Below are 15,208 nucleotides of genomic sequence, written 5' to 3'. Positions count from 1 at the left end.
CGTTCAGAATACAACCGTGGACTCGTTTTTCATACATGTGATTTTAAAAGTAGACTGGGCAACATAGTTAATGGCTTGCTTAAAGTAAATCCAATCGTGCTAGCAAGTTAAAATTGCCTGCTGATTTGAATTAATGCCCATACCTAAAGCAAACAGGTATCAACTGATCATGCTGAAAAAACAAACCCCCAAAGACCTATGTATCACACAAGGTGCTTTTGATAACTTGGTTTTCTGAGCCTTATAAGGAGAGTCTTTAAATATATTTTTTTCATTTTTTTTTTCTTTGAGCCTTGTTTCATTCTTCCTCCTCCTCATCTTCATCTTCTCCTTCTTTTCCCATTGTTTCCACAAGGAGTTCTGCGGTGCACGTGGCTTCCCCAAGGCTGTTAACAGCTTTGCAGGTGTATTTGGCATCATCGTCCCCACATACTTCAGAAATAGTCAAAGAACAGTTCCCCTCCTCATCATAATCTATCTGGAAGTGGCGGGACTCCTTGACGGGCTGATCGTCTTTGTACCACATTACCTCAGGGTCAGGATAGCCTGCGATAGCAGAGAAAGAACAGCTATTGCGATGAACAAGTATTAACTAATCTGTAATTTCTTTAACCTCTAATTCCCCATCTGTGTATGGACATGCCAATACGTTGATACACAAGTATTTCATTCAATTCGAATTAAAATAAATGTAGGTGACATGAGGCTTTTTTACATCACATTTACCTGATCCAATTTCAACAGCAAAAAATTGAAAGTTAGCACTGAGGTACTCACTAGATTTTTCTTTCCACTCCTGTAGCAGTGACTGCCGACAGCTTTGTGTGCGTCTTGGACATCAGCCAGCCAAGGACTCCTGATAGTGTTATTTGAGGCTTACCTTACACTGCAGCTTTTTTGGGAACCACAGTCCCCAGCACCAAGATTTAGAATTTCAAGGGTAGAGTGTTTTGGATTACAACTACAATTTAATATCCTTCTCAATTGCTTCATTGTGGCTGTTCTGAATCTTCCTTCTCCTAGTCTGCTCCTGCACACCAGCCTGTGCCGTGCGGTGACCGTGGCACCCCCACTTCCTACTTACAGGATAAGTGAGGGAGTCTAAAAAAGCATTTTGATTATGCCTCTCCAGGAGTTTTGGAGCCTTTTTTGTAGCAAATGGCCCTGCATCCAGAGCAGGGCTGTACAATGCACGTTGGAAACTCCCTTATACAGTACTCTTGGCAGCTATAACAAATTGAAGGCTTGTTGTCTCAGCCAAGTTCTGGACTGTGACAGGATGATGGCTTCCCACTGAGCGGAACTCCCCAGTACACAACGAACATTACGATGATAAAACTGGAAAGTTTGGGACACCAGCTGTAGTCCCTCTATTTTATTCCATGCAGTACTTGAGCACATACCCCTCATGCTGAGCATCCTCCAGCAACAATAATCCATCCTCACATCTCTGCTGTGAGGTAGGAAACGAAGGCAGTGAAAGGGATGAGGAGCACAGAAACAAACAAGCAGAAGGTCAGTGAGACAGTTTCTGAGCCTCATTTTAAGATCATAAATTGTCTAACTTGAACACATGCAGTACGGTACAGACTCTCTCCATTTTCTTTTAACTGCTCTTTCCAATTTCTAATTTTCATCAACTGCTGTGACAGGGAAGCTTCAATCTCTTTGCAACTCAAGTGCTACCAGTCTTGGCCTTCAAACTGTTAGGCTGGTCCAGCCCAAGCTCTTTAAGTGCCTTCTCATGAACTTATGCTTTTTATCTGCATATTCCAGTCTGAGTTTTCTTTCTTGAACATGGAAGTTAAACCAAACAGCACTGTCTAGATGTGACTTTCGTAACCAGCACTATAATACTATCATTATTTATCATTGCTTCTCATGCAAAGAGAGGCAAGGGACTTCCTTGCCTTTAATACAATGTGTGTATGGCTTAAAATTATCTTGAGGTCACCTGAAACTTGTCTGTCATTTCAGAAAAGTGACTTCCTACTTAATATTGTTTTCTGGTTAGCAGTCCGTAAGAATGTACTCCTGCAATTTATTGTACTACTCTGCCTCTTGTTTTTACTTTCTACTCTCAGAAGTCATCTTACTTTCCCACTCACTATTCTGAATTAGCGATTCACACATTTGAGTCTTGGAAGATTTCAACTCTGTGGCAAGCACAGAACAAGCCCATACAGCTCCAGAAAATTTCTTTTATTGCAGCACATTCATGCTGTGACATGCAGATATTGGTAGAGCAAAACAGCACCAACCCAACAATAATCCAGAGAAAAAATTGAAAAAGTTAGAACAACACCATGATGCAGAAAACAGGCACGGAAGGGAAGAAAGAAAGAGAGACACTAATTCAAAGTACCTTCAATTTTGCAGTCAAATCTAGCAGCACTTCCTTCCACAACTTCAATGTCAAGGATTGTTTTAGTAAAATATGGCTTTACATGGGGCTTTTCTTCAGCCACTTCTTCAAGGAAAGCATCTGGAGGAAAGCAAAGAGAGAATTATTTTACAGGGCACGTTCTCAAAAGATGCATTTCAATTTTTAATTACCAGATGGTAATGAAAGCATCTTTTATTTCACTTAACTCTGTGAGGCTAGTGGGACAGTAAGGATATTAGCTGCTTAGTTCTGTGCCAGTATTTCGCAGCTGGACAACGATTCTGGCCATAAATAGAATGAAATGAACACGCAGGCCACCAGGCTAGAAATCATCTTGATTTTTTCATTGATTTTGTTTCTAACTGAACCTGGACTTTTGCAAGCCAGTTCCACTTGTATCAGGCCCATATCTATGTGGAAATATCAAAATGACTCGCTTGATTTCCACAAGTGTCCAACACCTGCACCTCTGACTGTCACACACCACAAATCCACATTTCAAATGGGGACATGGGAGAATAATGTAGACACATTTTTTTTCTTTTTAAATACCTCTCTGAGGAGCACGGTTAATGCAGAGTACATGCTTGGTTACAGCAAGTGTTAATCCTTTATTGCTTGCTTGCTTGCATGAGAAGGCAATACATCATTGTAATCTTTGTATAAACATGCATTCCGAACTGATAGAAAGCGCAGCTGACATATCTGCCTTAATTCTTCGGCTTTAAAAAGAGAAGAGTTTACTGCGCGTACTTATACTGGGGCATTCTGAGTAGCAGAAAAATGAATTTTTGATAGATTTTAAAAAAAATAAGGATTAAAACATAGAGAGGGAGAGAGAGAGAGCAGGAATAACCAACTCAGTGATCAGTCTCTACCATTTTGCTAGAAGTTTTAACAAGATTGATTCATAGAGAGGTAAAAATACAGTGCAGAAAAATTCCTTACCTTCATTTTCTACTTTGTCTGCATTTATAGGGCTGGTAGGCGAGCTTCCAGAGGCCTTCCTCCCACTCATACCAGAAATCATTGCCATGGACGACAGTCTTCCTATTGCTCGGACAGCATGGCCTGTTTTCTAAGACATAACATAAAAGGCTTCTGATCAATCCAATCCAAGAGGCATGTGATTTTCTGTAACAATCGTGCTTCGGACAAATTATCTGGGATCTCTGCAAACCTCGCTGGAATTGTTGGACAAACTGCTTATATATAGCTCTGTTGTTTTAGGAGAGACAGAGCAGGCTGGTCTGAATTACCAAATTTAGTTGCAAATATAAACTTCCCCTGATGAACTCATACCTAAATGAATGTCTCTGGTAGCTGGGGATAAAAAGCACTGTGCGAGAGGAGGGCCAGCAAAAAAAGCTACGTCCTGTTTAACTGGAGCTTTTAACTCTGGTGGCGGACGGCTCTCTCAGGAACCGTATGGGCTGGACCGAGCCTCATCAAGGGTGAATAACCAGCTGATAGGAAATGAATGAGAAAGTACCATCTGCATGATGGAAGCAAACCTCTAACAGGCTCAAGAATCAAGTGCCAGGATATGCTCAAAGTATGCTGCCTCTAGTATGGACACTTGTATTTTTTGTACAGCTTGCATGAGCTGCTAAGAAACATGTAGGGTAGAACGTAAAAGGAAATACAAGGTACATTTACATAAATGAATACTTTGTAGGCTACTGAAAGGGCTAGATCCCTGATTTTATACATCGACTCCTCCAGCTGTCAGAACAGCACAGGTGGACCCGCTACAGCAGTTCCAGCATTAAGAAAAAAGAAGATATGAGCACCAAATACATCAAAGAAAATAATTCATGAGAGGTTTGGTGCTCCAACAGGACAGAACAATTGGCTTAGGAGAGTGAAACTACCACAAAATGAGGTTATCTTTAGAAAGGCCAGGTGGATAAGGTTTTACCTAGCTGGTCCGGTTGGTTAATCCCCCAACCCTCAGTGCCAGGGAGGAGATACCCCCAAAAGAATAGGGAAAAATATACTTGAACTCATACGCCTTTTAGTAGCCTGAAATGGAATCATCACGTGTTACATATGTGCAGCCGTGCCCCCTCCTACTGCTCTCCCATAGAAGCCAAACCAGCTTTACCGCATTCACACTCTGGCCACGCTGGAGTTTTCACCAGCAGCAGAAACCACCTGGCATGACACGTTTCTCAGAATCATGAACATTAGAAATAAAGAGACTAATTAGGATAACTAGCCCAATTCTATGTTCTCTTCGTTACCTGCCATTTTCTTCTGGCCATATATTTCTTCATCCTATCTTTGGAAAGTTTTTTGGCTTCCATGTTTTTGGTATCTTTTTGCAGCCAAGGATGTTGAAGGCATTGAGTACAATTTAAGCGACTCCTGTTTTTATATAAAAAGACTAGTCAGTGTTGCCATTAACGATAGTTGAACCTTCCTGCTTTAACATTATTTTGTGCCCTCTTTTCTGAGAGCTGATTTTTCTGTTCCCTAAATTTAGATCCCACAGAGATCACATGGCACTGCTTTGCCAGCCAGGCTTACTTAAACTCACTTTCACAATTTCTGTAGGGTTTTTTTGGAGAGAAAACTGTGCATTTTTAAGTGTTAATAAAACATTATAAAACAAAGCACGAAAAGCCATATGTTTTAGGCATGGAACACATACAGCAGAGCCACAATGGCAATGATTCAGCTACCTCCTGCTGGCAGAACCCTTTCCCAGATCTCCTTTCCTTTGCTTACAGAGATTTCCCTTTTCCCACCACTTAATTCCCTCCTTCCCTGCAGCACTGAACATTTAACAAAATACAAATGTCCAAATCTCTAATCAAGCCACACCCATTCTTCACTTTGTTCTTGGTACACAGAGAAGTAACCCTCTGTTCTCCATCTGTCCAATTGCAACCTCATTGGAAAAAGTGCAGTTTCTTTCCCGGTTTGTTCAGAGTCTGCCGTAAACAGGGCTTTTTTTTTCTTGCCCAGTTACTAGATTTATAAGAAAGCTGCCTACTCAGAGACACCGCGCTTAAAAGCAGCACACAGAAATAAATCTGGCAATATCGCAACCCGTTCCGATCAAGACAGAACATGCCATGCAGGAATCTGTGTCGCACAGCAGCAAAGATAAGAGTAGCCACACAAAACCTCGGGGTGATTCTTGCCCAAGGGAAGGGGGAAGCAGAACGAGCAGGCAGTTAAAAGAAAGCGCTCCATTCATCCCCTGCACCCTGCGCGTAAAATAAATGAGAGCTGCACAAAGAGACAGACGGGCACGCAGAGCTCCTTATAAAGTATTGCCAGAGGTGCCTGTGCCGACGTTGAGATTCACAGTGGGGAAACGCGAATGACAAGTTCAGCTAAATGCAAACATAGAAGGCATATCAAGTCCAGCAGCTTTACTTCATATCTTTCTTTAGTAGATTGCTGATAAAGTCCTTGGCATCATCAGAGATTTCATCAAAAGCCTCATCATCGAAGTCCCACGTTGCTGAGGTAACGTTGGCTAGAGTTTCGTTGTCGTTGTCTCCCATGAAAGGAGAAAGTCCACTGACCCTGGGGACAGAATAGACAGGCACAACACCAACAGCGTCAATTTGCAGAATTTGACAGGAGCAAATTGAAATCCTGTGTGACATCTATGCTCTGCAGGTCTTTTTCAGTAAAAGCTCCCTTTTAAAAAAAAAAAACACAACAAAAAAACTCAACCAAAACTCAAAGCTAACTATAGATAGTCTTTGGGGAGAGAAACTTGAATTTTGCCTGCAAAACTGAAAGGAAAGTTTTTGCTATTTCTTTCTCTTTTCCCAAGACATTTTTGAGCAGAGAACTAGAATTAGGTGAAAGTGGAGCATACTAGTTTGTTAAATGACTTGTCTAATTCTGCATAAATAATACTGCAATTTTCACACCAAATTCAGCTGAATAGCTTTATTTTTTCTTTCCTAGTGCTTTCAGAGTGACTTTGCTGCTTTTACTGTCAAACCAAGTTTTTTGGTACATTTTATTCCATTTACTCCTGCAGAGAGAGCCCTGCAAGAAAGATGCATAAAGAAATCATGAAATTCACAGGGCTATTTTGTAAACAAAAGCACCCTGAACTATATCACCAGATAAAAGAGTGCTACATCACTGCGGGCTGCAGAGTTACGCAGATGCCTCCAGAAGTAATTTGGTCTTTATGTCCTCAATCAGTCATGATGATGCATGAAATGAAAATAATACTCTTTCATAACCTAAGTTGAGCTTCTAAGACTTTTTTACTTAATGTAACTGATAAATTGCAAGTGCAAGGCAACTACAGAACATCACAGTGTCATTTTTGCAGAGTATCTTTCTCCAGTTGAGCGCTGTCCTTTATTATACGGTACCTTTGTGCATCCTGATACTTTCGATTCCTGTATGTATCACACTTTCAGTAAAAACTTTTAGGAGAAAGGTTGCTTATTCCTTCAAACTACAAGTTACTCAGTTTTTCAGGTCTTCTTCCTGGCACTCAATGTACATAATAACCTTCATGAAATTTTACAGACTTTATTTGCTTTTTCTGCACAATCATGTTATTACAACAGCCAGTTACATTTCAACTGTAATACATTTTTTAAAAAATACAGAAAAATAAGTGGAACTTAATTTGGGTTCTGAAAATACTATATGAATATAATACTATATGAATATAATACTATATGAATATAATACTATATGAATATAATACTATATGAATATCACGATACTACTGAATATCATGGAACAGACTGGTAGAAAAAGAGATTGGGATCAAATAAAAGTGAGTTACTAATTTAATAATATTAATGTAATATAGTAATAATATGTCCTCCTCCAAAGTTATTTTGCTACTTTTTTGTTACTAATTACATTCAAAGTCTGATGTGGAATTTATTCCTAATGATTTTATTTCTATAAGCAAAGCAGAAACACACACTCTTTGAAGCTTCAGACAAAGCAGATACTAAATCTTTTACCATTTCTGGAAGTTGTGTGAAGTACAGCAGAGTCTAGAATCTTACGTGTGTACTTCAGAAATTTTTTAGTAATAATACATGAGATGAAGATAAAAGGTTTGTTTCTTCTCAGGCAGAAAGCAGTAAATCAGAACAGAAGGTATTTGCTGTCTTACATTATATGGGGTGCATTGAAATTCAACAGTGAAGCATGACTCTAAAAATGTATAAGGTAGCATAAACCCATTTATGAACATATAATAGGCAGGAGTTACAGAAAGCTGAAAGATTAACATCCCAGAAATGCTCATATAAAACAACTTTACCGCAACTGTTCTTTGTCTGACACTTTACTGGAAGAGACAGGGTTGATGCCTCATGGCACTGGAAAGCTGGTGTAGCTGCAGCGCAGTGAGAGACTGTTCTGCCCTCGTGCACATCCGCTGTCACGGGCAGGTAAATCTCTGAAGCAAAATCTCTGCCCTGGAACCCACAAAGCACTCCTCCAGGGCCTTAAACATATCTCCACTCCAATATTAAAGTGTCTTCCTATTTGTGACAATGTCATCATTCTCTACAATGTTTTAGAAAGTGAAAAAATCTCATCCAGGCTGCAGTTCTAAATTTTGAGTTCCCGATACTGATTGCTAAGCTCTCTCTTTTTTGACATTGCCCTAAGTACAATAATCTCTCAGCCAATTCATTGGCTGCTAAAAAGGTTCACGTCTTATATAAATGAAGGGTCTGTGAAGTATTTCTTTTGTTCACCGTCAATACAGGAGATGCAGGTCTTCCCTTCATCCAGTTAAGTTTCCAGGGGACACACTTGGGCAGCCAGAGCAGTAACAATCCCACTTCCCTTCAACACTTGATTGAAGTATGGCAAAGGTGACTTCTGCGTAGTATTACCACAAATAGTATTGTGCAGCTCTTGTGCTACGTTAGATAATATTTTGGCCTATTTCCAGAGTTTAAAGCTGGAGTAGTGAGAGAGCGTTTCCATGCTAAAAAGGCTGCTACAGGTACGGAGACAGTGCTTCGTGTGGAAATACCACTGCTCCACGCTGGCATAAGATGTAGTGCTTACAGCTTCCTGGGCAAAGGGCTACTGCATGTCATAGCTTTTGAGGGAGGAGGATAAATAGGAGGAGATTAGGGAGAAAAAAAAACGCCTTTGGTTGTTGCAGTTGCCTATTTTTTTTTTTTAGCATTGTGTGACAGAATTATGTGATAATATCTTAAATGCTATGATAGGATTGATCCATGCTATGCACTTGGTAAATTACCAGATGTGTATCTGTTAAGCTGCTACTCACTTTGTTATTTCCAAATACCAGTGTAACAGTACCCATTCAAATGTTTCAATGAACTTACCTTCGTATTTTTGAATGTGCTGTGGCAAATTTCTAAGGCTATAATAATTTTCTCTCTCAACCATAGTTTTAACACTGTGAGTCAGTTTCATTGTCATGGAAATACTTGTAATGAGAGCTGGATCCTTGTCTATAGTCAGAAAACAAAATCCAGTAACCAGTGTAGATTATGACCAGAAATTCTTATCTTTAGCACAGATTTCACTGACCTAAGTCTGAGTTGTTCATTTCTTAATAGCCATTTAAAGTAATAATGTCCCAGCAACTCTTTTGACAGATTATGGAAACAATCTCTTTTTGGAATGCTGAAGCTAAGTGATAAAGATGAGCTACTGCTCCAGAACATTAATACTGAGCTTACAGTTACTATTAGACAAGCAGCAAGTTGTTTACTGAAAACATTTTTCCAGCTACTTAACCAGGCATCTTCCTGGCATGTTAAGAACCATTTGTTTAGAAAATCTTTCACAGTTTCCACTTCTAAATAAAGAAGAAAGATATTTTATCCTCTACGAGTTCCCTAGCATTTATTGGTCTGTTCTAACAATGCTCTGAGTGCAGATTTAGAAACATGAAGATCAGAAGGGTCCACTGTGGTTGCAGATCTTACTGCCTGTGTAACAAACCCTGCAGCGTTTCACTTTCAAATCTTTGCATTAAGGCTGTCTCTAGCCCAGGAAATGTGAGTTTGTTGCATGTCTCAAAAAGTCAGACTGAGCATTCTTCTGTAAGCAATGTGTGCAGCAGCAGCTGCTTTGGGCTGTGCTCCTCCTTACAGGCTTTGCATTGTATTAGTAATAAGAAAAAAAAGAAACGGATCTCAGTAGTCCTGTCTACTTCTGATAAACCTGAGCAGGTCGTGTCAAAAGAGCACATGATAATGCCTGCACCCTGGAGATCAAGTAGTAATTTAATTCTCTTACAAGTGAAATAAATAAATAGTCTCAAGCTACTTAGTGGTGGATTTGCACCCACCTTCTCCTTAGCTGACGGCTGACTGACTCCCGTACTGGCTATCTCAAGGAAGAAGCAGACCACTGAACCCACGTAAAGGAAGGCAGCTCATTGTTGAAGCAGAGGTGTTGCTCCATTCTCATCCTTCTTTCATGTGCCCAGTGGATTAACGAGGAATCACAATTTGCCAGTGCCACTGAACAAATAGTTACTTTTCTTTTGAGCAGTACAGTTATGACATCAAAGCCCTCCTAACTTGCTTTATTGAAAGAACAAACAGTGCTCTCTCATCTTTATATTAACAAGGCTTAAATTTTTAATACGACATGGAGCCAAGTAGCGTGAGTGTCCAAGTAGCCCAGCAGCGTTGAGTGTCCTGCCTTATCAAAGTCCCGTGTCAGCACACCCAAAAGATGAACGATGTCGAAAGGTCTTTCAACTAGCCCAAACTGACAAACAAGGGATCAGCTAGTCTGAAGAGATACACACTACCTGGCACTGATAAAGCCAGAAGAACTAATGGAAAGGAAGCAGAGGTTTGAATCAGCCACAGCAAATTCCTCACTAAAACTCATCAGATTCTATAGTGGCAGGACAAAAAGGGCTATCCACTTTCAGTGCACAAACATACAGCACTGAAATAATAAATCAAAATTTGGTTTGAAATAAAAATAGAATTCAGAGATTGTTTCAGATTACTAAATATCGGAAATGCTGGCTATCCAGATAAAACATCAGAAAAGAACTAGAAATAGAAAAACAACAAACAAATTGAGCAATGCTCTGAAGAATAAATGGGACAGAAACCGCTGGAAAGAATTCAGGAGGTTTAACCTTCATTTGATAAAGATTATTGTAAATGCAAAAAGAAACAGTGAAATATACATAAATGGAGATGATATACACAGGCTGTAATATTTGTGGCCTGTTACTGCAAAGGCAATAGATCAACTTAAGTATGTGGGACAGTTCTGTGATGCAGAACAGGACAGGGAGCAAGATAAAAGCAGAAGATAAAAAGCATGAGGTGGAGAATACAAACAGGGAAATTTAAGGAAGAACAGAGACTGATGAAGAGACAGGACTGACTAAGTTATGCAAAAAGATTAAAAGGATTTAGTGTGTAGGTTAGAAATGTGGAAAGGGAGCCCCTGAACTGTAGGGTGGGATTAAGTCAGCCATGCCATAAGGCAGAGAGACACAGCATCACGACAGAGAGTGCGGTATCTGTACTTAGCCTGCAGAGCAGAGGAGCAGGAGACAGGTTTTGCTGCAGGGATTTGGAGCAGTGCTGTCACCTTGCTTCCTGCTGGAGACTACATCCCACCTGTTTCTTCTTCTGCAGGGAAGACCCTTCACCCAGAGACATCTCCTTGAGCAGCTCTTTGCTAACCCTGGTTTGTATTCAGTGTTGTACAGGACATAATGGAAACTCAATCTCCTTCTAGGCAGGTTACAGGTCTCTCAGCACTCTTGAATCCTACATTAAAGGAGGCGTTATGCCAAGTCACACAGCAGCAAGATGCTCCCTGCTGCTCCACTCAGGATCCACGGGCGACACGGCAGCTTTGGGCCATCAGCTGCCTGTAGCAGCCCTTAAGCCCAGCGGTGCTGTGTGCTCACCTCCTTCACAACCCCACTCACCGCGTCGGGGGCAGGAGGGATGCAGGTGCTAAGTGACAAGCACAGCGATAGTGTGCGAGATGGACACCAAATGAGTGAGTCTTACACTTTGTGCTTGAGATTTGGCAGTTCTGAGCTTATAATCAAAACAGAAGCAGTGCTACAACTAAAGAGAGATGCAGTTTTGAATGACTTTTATTTGCATTCTGTAATGATGATGTGATGGTCCATTTTAGTTAATGGCTCATAGTTCTGAGTCTGCAAAAATAGCTGGGCTTTAAGGAAGTGAAGACAGATTGGGAGGCTGTCACTCTGTAGTGGAGCAGGCAAGTCCAAGTGATGACTCACAGGTCTTCCCTAACTACTATTACTTTATTATTATCATTGCAAGAAAGACAAAAGCTGATAATTACTGTTAATCATTATTGTGGCAATAGCTGTGCAGCAAAAAGAGGATTTTCTTTGCATTTAGGTAATGTAATTATCCCCACATGAGGAGTTAAATGAGCTTAAATACACCTTAGCAAACAAGTGATTTCATAATATATTTCACAAGGCATACTGGGTTATCTGAATGAAGCGTAACACCACACCAGTCCCATCAGCTGAATGTTACAGCATCCAAATATCTTGCATCTGGTGGCACAGAGAAACGGGGAAGAAGCAGTTCTGCCACTCCCGGCAGAGTGGTCTTTGGGAAGACGTTTCCCCTTTTCTCCATCTGTTTCACCTGCTGCCTTTGCCTTGCCTACTTAGATGACGAGTGTTCTCCAGCACGTACCGTACTGGAGCAGCAACCCTGGTCATGTGCCAAAGGATGAACTGCTGTCACCGATTTTGGGCTCTGTTGCCTGACCTGTCACTGCTTATACTCTAAGCACATGAAAATTCATTATATACTTTGATAACAAATGACAGAAAAGCCGTTAAACTACCCAAAAGTGCGCGTGACACTGTGGTTAATGTTTTGTTCCTTAACGTGTACGAGGCCTCTAGAGGGCAATGCAGCATTGATGGAACTGTTGGGTTTTCCATTGCTGTGCCGGCGGTCTGGGATCTCCACACCCCTCTTCCAGTGCTGTGTAACTCAAATGCTAGAGAAATAAATGAGTTTGTCGTCTGAGTACTGCTTGTGTGGTCTACATTATTTGAACTACAGTATGATCCAAACGAGCTTTCAAGATCTAGGAAGAAATGCTAGAAGTGAATGGAAAATTAAAGGTCCTGTAAATAAACTGGCAGAGCAAAGTGACCTTGAAGAGTGTAGCATGCTGCACATAAGAAACAGAAGATAACAGAAGTATTCAGAGTCTTTGTTCGCAGTAAGAGAGTTGATGTAGCAGCTTTTGCACAGGACAAGAAGAAAAAAGTATGTTGCTTACTTTGGAAACAAGAAAATCGTAAGAACAAATATAGGCTGACAAGGCAAGCAGAATCACAGAAAGACTGAATAAAGATGAAACAAACAACGGTGCATTGCCAGGTGTCAAGGAAGAGGGTAGCCAGGGAGGAGGGGTCTTTTAAAAAAGAACGTAAGGTATTGAGAGAAGCCTTTTAAACGAATGAGAGCGAAGCAGATCTGCCATTTACTTACTGTTGAAACGAGCGAGGGAGAAAGGACCATGCTCCAAACTGAGCTTCTCCTTTTGTTTGTGTATGTGGCAGCAAATGCATAACGTCACAGTTGGAAGATCACCTGTGGTTCTAGGCATAGACAACCTATTTCCACACACATTTCTCTAGACCCACTGAAGTTCATAATCACGTTTTCAAATCACATATAAAGATCGAATCAAATACCAAAATATGTAACCAAGAGCTGCAGCCAACCATCTTCTAAAATATTTCCATGAGCTTGTTCCATGCTGCTTATAAAATGTATTTATCCAGGGGTCTGTGCTTAGCAATAAATTAAAATGCTGGGATACGTTAGTCTGTCCCACAAGGCATACAATCTGAATAAGAAGACTCCAAACATCACAACAATTTTCTCTCTTGTAAATAAAAGAATGGAAGCTGTTAGCTATCAATGCATGCCCAAACATTTTTCTTTAAGATCTGAGAAGGAAAAATAGTTTAAACTTAGTAATAAAATACTGTCACATTCTCTTTTAAGATGAGATGAAGCCTTGCTGGTTTACAATATAAGATGCACAGCACTAAATGGCTGACTTTCAGAGCCGCTAGTTCTGCAGTTTCCCAGTTACAGCCTTCAGAGAACAGAGGATTTTTATTAAACATGCTGGAACTGCTAATAAGAATACAAAAGGCCTGAAAATTGGAGGACAAATTGATGAAAATTTCCTATGTTCAGCAGCTATCACAATTTGTGATAAGAATAGCAAAGGTACTCACAAAATATAGCAGATAACTCCTATACTCCACATATCTGTTTCGTATCCAATAGGTTCATAGTTTATTACTTCTGGAGCCACAAACTCAGGTGTCCCAAAGAGAACTTTCAGAGAACCTGCATTTTCTGTGAAGAATGAAAGAGAAAACCATTAACTGCTGCATGCAGCTTTTTAAAAACAATTACTCCCCAGTGACAGAAAAAAAAACCAGTTTTGCCCTCATATTTGTGATTTTGTTAAATACCCTTATAAAAAAAAAATAGTATAATATACATGCTGATATATGTAAAGCAGTAATTATTTATTAAGCATCTTCAAGCATGCAGCACTGTACGAGGCACATAATAAGAGAGTTCTTATCACAAGGAGTTTCCATAAGACCAAGTCTAAGAAAGAGGAGAAATTTTAATGTTAATTCAGATTTGGATATCCTGAAGTACAGAAGTGTTTGAGACTCCATCACTTTAGCAGTTGCACAGGATTCCAGTGTTAGAAAGAAGTTGGTGTTTTCACAAATTATCTAAGTTTTATCAAAGTTCAGGGATCTGCTCAATGATTCTACTGTAAAAAGAAAGAGTAATCAGAAAATTATAATAAAAAGAAATATCAATTTCCATCCAACACATTTTTTTTTCTATTTTCAACAGGAAAGACAATCAATAGCAGCTTGCATGTCTCGGAAGTCTGAAGTGGCACAGGTCAGTGGTGGAACAAGAGAAAAAGCTGACATCCTCCTGTCAGATCACTACCTTGTCAGTAAAACTGGGTTTAACACTGCTCTTAAAACCAGGTTTGCCTACAAACTCACCTGTGGATCTCCAAAGTGGTGAAGGGAAACCACGAATGTTTAGTCCAAGCTTTTAGGCCAATAGCACAGGTGTCCTACCTTGAGCTCTGCTTACACACCATGTGGATGCTTTTAAAATGAGCTACGAGGAAGCTACTGCTAGCAATATGAACTGAAAGAGCGAGGTCCTGGGACATGTGAGCTCACTCTTCATCTTTCTTGTGCTGACCCACTGGTATTGCTCTACTAGAAAATACAGGCATTAAGGTAGAATAACAACCTGTATAAAACCTCGTATGGCCGGTTCTGGTCATAGTGTGAAACACAACACAAGTCATTTAGATAGAACTCATTAGGTAGATCTCAATGGACTCAATTTCATTGATGCTTATTCTAGATAGGGTGGGAAGAAGAAGAATAAGCAAGGTCAGAAAGGAAGAAGACTAAGGAACAGATTAGGGGTTGTGGGTGAAAACAATCCCGGCAAAAATTTTGTATTATAGAAGTATAAAAATACCAGGAAATAAATTGTTTCTGACTTGAACCAGGCTTGTATTTAGGTTGAGAAACTCTTGCCTAATCTGCACATGTGCCTGAACAATCAAGTCTGCCTTAAGTGAGATCACTGCATTACATTTTATCTTCTGTGCAAGATTAGCATCCATTAGACACAGACACAGTAGAATGATATCTCTCTTCTGAAGAGATTCCTATCTAAACACATATGAGTGGGAAGAAAAGCAGATGTAACAGAATCCAGTCCCACTCCTGTTAAGGTTACC

The 15,208-nt window shown here is 40.1% G+C and overlaps 1 protein-coding gene across 3 annotated transcripts in view; it reads right to left on the bottom strand.

Annotated features, from left to right (window-relative positions):
- Positions 1 to 276: 276 nt before the first annotated feature.
- The window catches only part of LOC104273126 (myosin light chain kinase, smooth muscle), a 73,060-nt gene continuing 58,128 nt past the window's right edge, over positions 277 to 15,208 (bottom strand). Inside the window, exons 12-18 of one of the 3 annotated variants that reach the window (XM_009868342.1) lie at positions 13,641 to 13,764; positions 5,777 to 5,929; positions 4,633 to 4,756; positions 3,335 to 3,464; positions 2,656 to 2,667; positions 2,366 to 2,485; positions 291 to 546 (exon numbers count right to left, since the gene is read on the bottom strand). In XM_009868342.1, the coding sequence (XP_009866644.1) occupies positions 299 to 546; positions 2,366 to 2,485; positions 2,656 to 2,667; positions 3,335 to 3,464; positions 4,633 to 4,756; positions 5,777 to 5,929; positions 13,641 to 13,764 (911 nt within the window). In that variant the 3' untranslated portion in view covers positions 291 to 298. Of the gene's footprint in view, positions 547 to 2,365; positions 2,486 to 2,655; positions 2,668 to 3,334; positions 3,465 to 4,632; positions 4,757 to 5,776; positions 5,930 to 13,640; positions 13,765 to 15,208 lie in introns of all 3 variants that reach the window. The other 2 variants (XM_009868343.1, XM_009868344.1) reach the window with 2 other exon arrangements.

This window comes from Apaloderma vittatum, unplaced genomic scaffold (assembly GCF_000703405.1).
Source record: "Apaloderma vittatum isolate BGI_N311 unplaced genomic scaffold, ASM70340v1 scaffold15164, whole genome shotgun sequence".
NCBI lineage: Eukaryota > Metazoa > Chordata > Aves > Trogoniformes > Trogonidae > Apaloderma > Apaloderma vittatum.
The sequence above is the reverse complement of the archived record's forward strand: the minus strand, read 5'-3'. Positions and strand labels throughout refer to the sequence as shown.